Source organism: Lepisma saccharinum, chromosome 23, assembly GCF_977018435.1.
Source record: "Lepisma saccharinum chromosome 23, izLepSacc3.1, whole genome shotgun sequence".
In the NCBI taxonomy this organism is placed as follows: domain Eukaryota; kingdom Metazoa; phylum Arthropoda; class Insecta; order Zygentoma; family Lepismatidae; genus Lepisma; species Lepisma saccharinum.
In genome coordinates this window covers 9610648-9622838 of record NC_139251.1, presented here as the reverse complement: position 1 = coordinate 9622838, position 12191 = coordinate 9610648, and the positions used below count along the sequence as shown (strand labels likewise).

Here is a 12191-nt window from a genome sequence, read left to right as displayed (position 1 = left end):
TCGTGGAGGCCAGTAACGAAGAGCAGAGAGCAGTCGTGCTCCAGTGCACAGGGTCAACGAAGTTATTAAAAAAAGCCTGTTTTATACAGCGTATGTTGATACACTTGTAAGTTAAATTGGATCTGCTACAAATATGGTGTATAAAGAAACAAACTGCCGGAGTACTAATTGAAGTGAGTGTACACGGTCGATCCTGTTGAGTGATGTGATTCACACGTTGGATGAGGTCATCATTTGACAGGTTGTGGTTCCCGAAACTCCGACTCCACTCCTTTACCCGGGACAGAGATAAACAATGTTCGCCATAAGCTGCCGTTATTCGACTGTGAATGTCTCGCGTACTAGCGCCTTTCGCCAGATGGAGATTCACAACTGCTCGCTGCTCTTCCTTACTGGCCTCCATGATATGCCGGAAGGCAAGTCCCTGCACGTCTGAACTTCACACGGCTCACACTCGCACTGCTTCACACAAGCCTGCGATGCGACTGCCATGTACCGGGCTGAAATTCTACACAGTCCGTTTAAAGACACCTGTCCTTTAATCCCCAAGATTTGCATCAGCACTGGGTACAGTACTGAATGAAATTGTATAGCCACCATTCACATTAAACAGGCTGATTCAAAAGTGCGACAACACATCATTTAAAACATGAAGTTGATTCCAGTTCTCTCCTTAACCTGTGTCTGTATCAAGGTACTTGAATCGCGTTTCCTTATCAATATATTAAAACAAATGCTTCCAAATTTATGGAGCACCCGGTTTCTACTTAATTTTAATTGTAATGGTGGTCGTGTGACATATGAAAATATTCTAGAATTTCACAAGGAAGAAGATTGTGTTCTTACTTTAAGAGTAACTTAATGTATTAAAGGTTTGAAATCTGAAAAAGTATATACATATTTGTGCCACATATTCGGCCATCTTGTGTTTCGAGTAAACGTTTCCACATGAACATCATAATAATATTAAAAATATTATTACTTAGGTGGGCAGGCCATGTGGTGCGAATGGAAGAGGAAAGAGGAGTTTACAGGATTGTTGTTGGGAAACCTGATGGTAAGAGACCGCTAGGCAGGCCAAGACGAAGATTGAGGGATAACATTGAAATGGACCTAAAGGAAATCGGTAAGGATGGAAAAGAGTATATCTTGCTAAGGATAGGGACAGATGGAAGGCTTGTGTTGCTGCAGCCATGAACCTTCGGGTTTAAGAAGGCTAGAGAGTTAGTTAGTTAGTTATTACTTTATAAATATTTGTTATTATTGATTATATTTATTCATAATATTAGATAAACAATTTTGTAACAAGGACTTGACCTCCTTTAAAACATTCCAGTAGAGCACATACCCTTATAATGAAATCTATTTCGTGTACATTTTTCAGTAGCAGTGAACTCACCAACTAATATAACGCGTGCAGTTTGGTAGAGCTGTTCATCCGACCAATGGGGATGCTCGTCGTGGAGGACATCGCAGACGCGGTTGTGTTCCCTCAGCCAAATGGTGGCATACACAAACATCTCGGGAACAATACCAAAGAAAGGATGCCCCATGGCGAATTTCCTATGGGTGGTGTTGGCGGGGTACCACATCTCCACTCCTGGAACTTCTTCCAGATCTGGAGGGAACTCTTCCCCTTCTATCTCCTGGGACTTCATCTTGCCACCCTTGAAGGTTCTCAGAGCATTGCGAGTGTCTTCGTCTTTTCCGTGAATTTGAGATGCGTCAACCTACAAGAAAGTACTCTCTACATCAAAGTCTGGGTGCGAAATCACTGAAGACTGGTGGGGAGAGGAAAATCTTAATCTCACACACATATTATATTTATATATTATATATATATATATATATATATATATATATATATATATATATATATATATATATATATATATATATATATACAACCTTGGTGACAATGAAGTTCGACCAGAAAGGAATACGTGATTAAATGCACAGAGGCATAGGCGGTGGAATGGGTGACCCGCAGAAGTGACGCATGTGTGTAAGAGGAGGCGTGTGAGCAGGCAAGAATCGTGATCCCAGCATGTTGCACCCAAGGTCACGTAAAGAACGAAAACGGGGAACTATACGCGTGACATTGAACTTCGACCAGGCACCAGACCCATACGGAACTTACCCAAGTCAACCGTCCACTGCATCATCAAACACCACCAAAATACGGGTACTACAGAGCCAGGTAAGGCCCCCGATCGAAAACGCCTGCTGAGCGTGCGTGACCTACGGATATTTAGGCGCTATATCCAGACCAACAATCATGTTTCTGTGGCCGAATTACGACTGTGGACTCGAGAACGCTTTCACATTGAAGTGTCAACCAGAACCATTCGCCGTTACCTACAGCGATGCGGTTACAGAGTGTACAAGGCGAAACGTAAACCCTTCCTTTCCATGTTGAACAAAGGCAATCGACTACGGTGGGCACGAATGTACCGGGGATGGACATTTCGACAGTGGAACAGGGTTTTGTGGACGGACGAATCCATTTTCAATGTTGTGTACGGGAAAATACGGAAAACAGTCATTTGTCGGAAGGAGGAACAGAATGAAGCAAAATGTTATGCACGTCGGGTACAGAAACCTGCGTCAGTGATGGTATGGGGATGCATGACGGCATCTGGGGTTGGCCCACTACACGTCTGTGAGGGCATTGTGAATGCACACGCCCATACACGCATACTGGAGCGGCATCTTCCCACAGTGCGAAGGCACCTGTTCCACAGGCGGCGTCTCATCTTTCAACACGACAATGCCAGGCCTCATATCCAGTAATGCGCTGCATTTCCTAATGCCTGCGTGCTGAGGTTATACGGAGGTGACGAAAGCACACCTTGCCCATAGAGGACTGGAGGAGTCCGGCAGGAGTATAAAAGATGAAGTCCGGAAGGACAAGTCTCTGAGTCAATTTATAAATCCGATTGATACACTTATTTCGGGATAACGAGAGGAGCGCATTTCAGAGTCGACGTACGGACTCTGACAAGTTATGGACACAACTTACACATTCGTCTAGGACAGGACTGTTCAAGAACAGCGGGCAGGTATGATAAGTGTGGAGAGAGCATACTCACTCAGATATAACTCATCCTTTCCTTTCTTGACCGGGGCGGGCCCTTTTGTAGTAGTTATTAACCGTAAATCTCTCCTCACATTATAATTTGCTACATCCCAGTGACTCATGATTCCCGATCTTAATTTGAGTTACATTTCAATATATATATATATATATATATATATACAGGGTGACTGGTAATTACATGTATTCCCTGAAAGGGGTTAAAGTAGAGACAATTTGCAATAAATTTGACCATATGATACCCCGTCCGAAAATTAGTAGTTTTCGAGATAATCGAATTTCATTTTTTTTTTTTTAAAATGACAATTTTCCACATAAAAGGATGAATTGAGAAAAAATTGCTCATTGTATGGAACTTATTTCAGCGTTTTCTGATAGCTAACTAATAAGTGGTTCGTTGAAAAAAAGTTTTCCCCAAATAACAATGACATGTAAGTAACGGGTGGGTCTAAACTTACAAGTGATGATAAAAAATTGCACTCTTAGTTTACTTGGCAACGTATTAATAACAAAAATGGTATGACACGAAGCGTACAAATTACTTAAATTACTTCCTTGTGTCATCAGCTATCCAACAAGGTACAAATGTTGCTAACATTCACATTTGTGTACAAGAAATAATACTTCATTCATCTTCATGTGAATGGAATCAATGAACAATACAATTAAAGAACATTGTATGTCTTGCTCAAAGTGGGCACCTCCGTTACGAATGCGGGCACGCAGGTTTTTACGGACATTTGGTCTCTTAACTCGTGATGTGATGGTGTCCTTGATGTGTTGACTAGCTGATAAGATCCTCTCCCTGAGCTCTTCTTATGAGTTTACCGGTGTCTTGTCATGTGGCTCCAAATGTAAAAGTCGCAAGGCATCAAATCGATCGGGGGATCGAGCTGGGCAGTCATCATGCTGATAAATCATATCATGACTTGTAGCTAGAGGCACATCCTCCAACAACATTGCCATCCCGTTTCTCAAGAAATGTTCATAAGTGATGCCTTTTAAGATTTTGGGCAGGAAAAATAGCTCGATCAAATGATTGTTGATTACGCCCATCCATACTTCTGCCTGGATGAAAATTACCCAAAGAAATGAATTGGCCGAGGCGGCTCGATCCCCCGATTTGAAACCTTGCGACTTTTACATTTGGAGCCACATGACAAGACACCGGTAAACTCATAAGAAGAGCTCAGGGAGAGGATCTTATCAGCTAGTCAACACATCAAGGACACCATCACATCACGAGTTAAGAGACCAAATGTCCGTAAAAACCTGCGTGCCCGCATTCGTAACGGAGGTGCCCACTTTGAGCAAGACATACAATGTTCTTTAATTGTATTGTTCATTGATTCCATTCACATGAAGATGAATGAAGTATTATTTCTTGTACACAAATGTGAATGTTAGCAACATTTGTACCTTGTTGGATAGCTGATGACACAAGGAAGTAATTTAAGTAATTTGTACGCTTCGTGTCATACCATTTTTGTTATTAATACGTTGCCAAGTAAACTAAGAGTGCAATTTTTTATCATCACTTGTAAGTTTAGACCCACCCGTTACTTACATGTCATTGTTATTTGGGGAAAACTTTTTTTCAACGAACCACTTATTCGTTAGCTATCAGAAAACGCTGAAATAAGTTCCATACAATGAGCAATTTTTTCTCAATTCATCTTTTTGTGTGGAAAATTGTCATTTAAAAAAAAAAAACAATTGAAATTCGATTATCTCGAAAACTACTAATTTTCGGATGGGGTATCATATGGTCAAATTTATGGCAAATTGTCTCTACTTTAACCCCTTTCAGGGAATACATCTAATTACCAGTCACACTGTACATTCATACAGGGTGTCATTTTAATGGCGCCCACGGACCACAGATTCGTATAGAGGATATCAAAACAAACAACTTTTCTCAGTAACATTTCCAATAAAACATTCAAGTCCAATAAAATGTACTGTTGTTGATATTTGACATGCTGAGACAAAATCCGATATTGACACTTCATTTTCAATACGTTTTTGACCATTTCTCGTATCGTTGGCTCACTTGCTCCTTCCCCTGAGATGACTGCTGATCTTACATCTACTCGGATTCATATAAACGTCTTGGATTTATAATTAGGTCAACTAAAGAGTTTAAAAATACGCAAGTTTTAATGAACCTATATAATGCAATCGTTCGTTCAAGGCTTGAATACTTAAGTGAAATTTGGGATCCATTTTATCAAGTACATTCAGATAATATTGAACGAATTCAGTTTAAAATTTTAAGATATTTGTATTTTAAAAAAGTATAATCGTTCAGCAGTATTAAATAGAATATCTTATATTTTTTACTTGTAGATTTTGAGGAGCCACCTTTGAAATCTAGAAGATTAATAACTCAATATTTTACACTTCATAAGATTATGAATTACTTAATAGATTCGCCTGAAGTTTTGCAATATTTTAAACTTAGTGTTAAGCCAATAAATTTTAGGTGTCTGCTTCCTTTTCTTATTGACAAATCGAAAAATAATACACATAAATCTTCAGTTGTTATCAGACTATGCACAAATTATAACAAACTTGTTCAAAAGGGAATTAAAGTAGACTTAGCGCTTCCTTTTATAACATATAGTTCAATAATAAAAAGAAATATATTGTAATTGCCTAACATTTAAATTCACATTAAATTTCATTTTATTAAAATTATTCAGTGTTTAGTGAAGCTGTGTTTGTATTATATTATTTTTATCAATACTATGTATTTAAAGTCATGCTTCATTTACTCATATGGATTTGATACAATTTGTGTAATTAATCTTAGTGTTCATCGACTATTGTGCGATGTATTATATGTTTGTATTTGAAAGTATTTAGTGATACTCTGTTGTGATTGTACTATATTGTGTTTGTATTTTGTTCTGTAACTTTGTATAACATACCTACTGCCTTTTCTATTCTCTATTTTCTGTATCTTTTTCTTTGTATTGTGTAATTTTGTAATTCTGTAGTTCTGTAATTCTGTAATTTTTAAAATGTATATTTATTCTTTATTATATATGTATTTAATATGATCCTTTGTAATTGGAACAATATGTTCTGTTAAGGATCTTTGCTAAATAAATAAATGTATCTTCTGGCTGATAGGCTATTATGTTTGGCCTTCTGGACGCGTTTATCGCTTCGTTTTACATCGAATAATGTGGTTGGTAGTTTGTCATTTTTCACAAAATTTGTGTGTACCTTGCAACCCTGCCATCCGCTGTTTCGCCGCATGAAATTACGTCACAGACACATCAAATGTTGTGTTGGGTTCCCAGCATCTAGGCGGCAAAACAGATTTTTTGAACGGCTGTAGCTTCTAATCGACGCACCAACGAGAAAAATGTTACTGAGAAAAGTCGTTTCTTTGGTCCGTGCGCGCCATTAAAATGATACCCTGTATATATATATATATATATATAATACATATTTATAATGTTATTAAATATAAAAGTTAATTACTAAATAGTTGAAATACATTATGAAATACATATAAAGGAATTAATTTACTTTTATAGGTATTAGATTAGCGGTTCTCAAACTTTTTTCTCATTCTCATTGTACCCTTTAGTCGCAACTAAACGTCTAATGTTGTACCCCCACCATAGATTTTCTCCGAATGGTGGGTTTTGGGATTTTTTTCTTTTTTCTTTTTTTGGCTGGTTGGTTGGTATGTTGGAGACGTGTATCTGCAATAGAGCAGAATGGCGCTGTATGTGGAAAGATGGTAACCAAATAAAATTAGAATCCTACGTTTATTATTTTATTGGGTGTTCCTACGTTTACAATCTTCATGATTAGATACAAAAATATAAATCTGAAACACATGCATGCTAAGAAGAATATAAGAAACTTTAATTTTCATATCTTTTTCCAGAGTTATTGAAAAAACTAAATGACAAAAATAAGTTTGTAAACTACTGTATTGCAGAATTTTGGAGTTTTTATTGTAAATCCTCAGAGTTTCTAGCGAGAAGGATAGGCCTGCATAGCCTGACACAGTTTCTTCATGTCTCGTTGTGCACTTGAAACTTTCAAGCTAAGATTCTGTTCCATATTTAATCTATTTCGGTACTTGTTTTTTAGGTACACCATGGATGAAAAACCACTCTCACATAAGTATGTAGTGGAAAAAGGGATCAAAACTTCACTGCATGTTTATAAACCACAACAATATACCTAGTCGGTGACGTTTTTACACTTTAACTAAGTTTTGTGTGTTTCTGAGACTATAGGATTTTATGTGGCTGCTTAAGAAGAGTGAAAATCATTTATATTTCTGTCCAATTTTTTAGAAAAACATGAAAGAAAAGGAAGGAAATAGGTACTGAAGGATCAAAGAGGGGGGAGGGGGTTAGAAAAGGTATGAATGTGCTAATCTCAATAAAAGGTGCAAAACGGTGCAAAAAAGTATGTTCATTTTACTTGGTGTTATGTCCTAAAATACATACTTTAAACTATCGGTAGGAAAACAGGTATATTTTTGGAAAGGTGCTACACCTTAAAATCCGTTCGATAGTAATTATATCTGCTAGGAAATTGAGTACGTAGACCACGAATTATACCAACTTAACTAATAAACCTATTTTAGACCTTTTATCAATTAGAAACCTGAAAATTGCACCTTGATAACACCAACGTTTTACATTTTACAACATGTAAAATGTTTCTTCGACCCGTTATTTCTCTTCTATGTGAATCCTAGATATTCGCTAGAACCACATCAAAGTTGAAACGCTACGCAATTTTAATCCCCTCTCATAGGCTTGCGCAGACTAATTTATTTTGGAGTGCCTTAAGGGAGTCTCAATTGCCTATCTGGACAATGTTTACCTAATTGTCGTAGCTTCAAATTCCATTTCACAGGAACTAATAGGTATTTGAAGATGAAATTCTAACATTATAGTCTGAATATTCGTTAACATTTTAGCACAGGTTTCCCAATCATTGTGACGATATTTGAATTATTTAATAATGAAAGTAAACAATTGAGAATCAATATTGGTACAAAATAACCAACTCCAACAAATGTAATACAATAAAAGGCTATATCTTAGCAGATAATATCAGCGGAATCCCTCCCATTAAGTAAATTAAATAACAACTTTTCATCACCATCGTTTGCCGTTATTAAACAACTATTATTATTACTTTATCAATTGCACAGAGTTCCTCCATAAGTCTGTTTGGATATTTTTTTTCTTGTAGATGCGGTTCTCTACTGTAATCTTCTTGTTATATAGTGTAAATAAACCAGTAACGTATTCTGAAAATTTAATCTGGTTTAAGGAAAGAATTCTGATTTGTTGTATGTATTTATCATGCACTCCATCTATAATAATTAAATGTAATAGAAATAAAACACCAATACAGGCACGCAATAATAAAAAAAAGAAGTCCGACAACTCCAATTTTTCCAGCAATTACTATATATTTTTCATATAACATAAGAAGAAAATATCGAACGACGCACACAAAACGTCGGTGATTGGTAGTACGGGGATTGGGGAGGCCCCAAAATATCTAGTTACGGGGCTGTATTTTCCTTCCTATTGGAAAATAATATATAAACTTTTATCTTATCAACAATTATGCAAACGAAATAATAAATGCCGAACTGAAGTAGGAGTATTACCTTTTTAATGGGCAAAATACAAAATCGTCCTTGCAATTGTTTGAAGATTTTCAAATGTCTCATTGCTCCAATCGAACTGACAGGAAAAACTTACACTTATTATTCTATATAATGTACGTGTACTTACGCCATTATTCCCCCATTGGAAACCTGGTCCACGTTTTCTGTCAGTTTTGAAGAACTGGTGAGTGAAATGTTGAGCGTAGCCTGAGAGAATAATGTTGCTTCCATACTGGTCAGGAATAAACTTCTTCCTCAGAAAGACCTTGTTCAGAAGCTCATCGACGTCGGGAAGGGATTTCTTCCCTGTTAATAAAGTTTTGAACATAAAATTTAAATTTGAAAATTTTGTTACTTCTATATCTATATTTACAGGTAAATTGTTTTCAACAATTCATTCCCAAATGTCTTTGACGTTCATTCCAAGATGTATTTTGGGGGCTGAATAGTGTAGTACCCAAATCTGCTAATGGGGCAAAAATCAGTTTCAGAGAGAACAAAATGTGCATTGCATACATTGAATGGATAGGAGCAACAATAGTATCGTTTCCGGAGCTAATGTTCAAGTTCAAAAATCATCAATACCCAACACACAGAAAGATTGTGTAATTTTACAACTATAATTAAATCGTTTATTTCAGCATGTCAAGAAAACCAACAGAAACTATCCTACTTTGACAAAATATATTTAAAAATATACATCAATTTAAAATTAATATTTAAAAAACATGCAGATACAGATTTTGAATCCAGAAAAAAATCAAATTCGATTATAGAGTTTTCTGAAATAAAGAAAATCAATTATATTGTAAAATACTACTTTTCTCTTGCAATACATATTAAATAGTTCCAGTTGTCAATCAATTTTCTCATCCTTCTAAGCCAATGCTTTGTGTATAATCGACAGAATAATCGAATTCTCTGCGTGCTAGGGTGAACGGTTTTGGATCAACTTTGTTGAGAATTCGTCATTTTCTGAGACTCTTTCCCGCTACGAGAAATCACTATAGCGTATTGTTAACGTCGTCGCTTGTAATCAAAGGCCACCGGATTTGATCTCTGGTGGAGACACATAGTGGCTTGGACTCCACTTTAAACTGTAGGTTTAGTCCCTAGTATTAACCTATAAATCATAAAGTGGAAACTAAAGTAGAACATTGGAAATCTCCATTTTCAACATAAAAGTCCTGCTCGCTGCGGCAAAGTCCCGCAAAGCTAGCATGGGAACTTTTTACTATTATCCTACTGCCATATCTCTTAAACTACAATGCCCTCGACAACCCAATCCTAGTTTCCATATACATATGTTATCAGAACACCTTACTTTCAATGATGCAATTTAAATCAAATATTCCTCACATTAGAAAATTTAAAATACTTAACACTTAATTTCTTACATACATCAGTGAGCGCAGAAACCATCCTCTGGAAACTATTTTGAATTTGGTGTGACAACACAGTTCAACAGCACACAGTACGACATGCCAGAATTTGCAATTGTACTGCTGAAGATTTGTGAGATAGCGACCAGAGAAAGATCGCAGTAAATTCGACGACTGCAAGTTGAAAATGTTTATACTTCATGCTCAAGATGAGCCACGCGTAAAGTAGAGCGTGCGAAGAGAGTACCATGAGCTTTTCCACCAGTGGCATATTCTGGTTTACTGCAACAAAATTTATTTATTGCATATATTTATTATACACCCCATATATATTAATTAGATGTAATATAAATAAAATAAGAATTCAGGAATGCAAACGAAGCAACAATAGAGTCCGACAACTTCAAACTTTCCAGCAATTTCTATATTTTTCATAAAATCATCCTTTTTATCTCAAATTGGACCTAGATTTATCTGCACCATGGGAAAGTTCCCTTCATGTAGCAACACTGCCTCTGAATATAGTGGCACAGCAAGCAGGAAGGAACAAGCAGTGTTCTCCCGCCAACGCTGTTTGACCGCAGGCCGCGTGTTTTTCAATAGCCACTAGCTATGTCACCCTCGCCCTGCCCGCGTACAATTGGGGAGGAAACCCGGTCGACAAAAGGGTGCGAGGAAGAACGATCAGTGACGTAAATAAACCAGTCTTTAAGTTCTTTAAATAATTTACTTAAATTCTGGTTTTAGAAGCTTCTTTTAATAGTTTTGCACAATATATAGTGAGAAATTACCCGTATATAAAAGCTAAATGTTTAAAAATATATTAAAAGTTTGTTTACAGGCGGTGAATGCGTCTACATGGAGAATACGCCACTAACTAATTCTCTACCCTTCATATACCCGAAGGTTTAGAAACACAAGCCTTCCATCTGTACCCTATCCTGGACAACATCAATCCGATCTTTTCCATCTTTACCGATTTCCAATAGGTCCATCTTAACGGTATCCCTCTATCTGCGTCTTGGCCTTCCTACAGGTCTCTTACCATCAGGTTTCTAAACAAAAATCCTGTAAACACTTCTTTCCTCTACCATTCATTCCACATGGCCTGCCCATGTAAATGTTCTTGATTCAATTATTGTAATAATATTTGGACATGAATACAAATTATGTAGTTTTGAAGTATGTAACCTTCTCAACTGACCTGTGTCCTCATCCCTTTTAGGTCCAAATATTTTTCTAAGGATTTTATTTTCAAACACTCTTAATTTATTTTCCTCTTTTAATGTAAGCGACCAAGTTTCATTTCCATAAAATACTACAGGCAAAATTACTGTTTTGTATATTTTAACTTTTAGTTTCTTAGATGTTAGTTTATGAAGAGAAAATTAACACGCATTTCCTGAATTAAGCCTGCTTTTTATTTCCTCTTTTAATATCATTTTCATTTGTTAGTATTACTCCTAAGCAGTGGCGGCAATTAGGGGGGGCACTTCCCCCCCCCCACATTTTGCCACTTTTGTTTCCGCACTATGCTAAACCTTATGTATCAAGGGAAAGTAAACTGTTCTTGTCCCCCCTTCCAGTTTTGGCACCTTGTTCCCCTCAGTTTTGGAACCCAATCGCCGCCACTGCTCCTAAGTACTTGAATTTGGAAACTGATTCAAACGAGTTGTTATCAATAATTAAAATCAAACGCAACTGTGAGTCATAAAACTTGGCAGTTCTCCATGAATAAAGTTTTAACAATATTACGAAATACTTCACTGGGATTGCATCATCCTAGATTGACGCGGATTGCAAATATTTGAAATTGCATCATCCTAATTAAGGTGCTCTGATAACATGTATAGAATCTGCGATAGGGTTGTAAAAAGTGTTGAATATATAACAACGGTCTTATGTCTGAATCACACGAGGCTATGTATCCTGCTGGATTTTCCCAGTTGGATTTGGACTAGTTGTGTGGTACTTGTTGATCTGCTAGTTTTCGTCTCACACGAAGACATTGCGCAGAGCAGACAAGCTAAACAGATGGACGAGC

General features: G+C 36.8%; 1 protein-coding gene across 2 annotated transcripts in view; it reads right to left on the bottom strand.

Annotated features, from left to right (window-relative positions):
- Positions 1-12191, bottom strand: part of LOC146005195 (prostaglandin G/H synthase 2-like) — a 47371-nt gene that overhangs the window by 12370 nt on the left and 22810 nt on the right. For both annotated transcript variants that reach the window (XM_083144240.1, XM_083144241.1), the window contains 2 exons: positions 8893-9071; positions 1400-1730 (listed from right to left, as the gene is read on the bottom strand). In XM_083144240.1, the coding sequence (XP_083000366.1) occupies positions 1400-1730; positions 8893-9071 (510 nt within the window). The remainder of the gene's footprint in view (positions 1-1399; positions 1731-8892; positions 9072-12191) is intronic.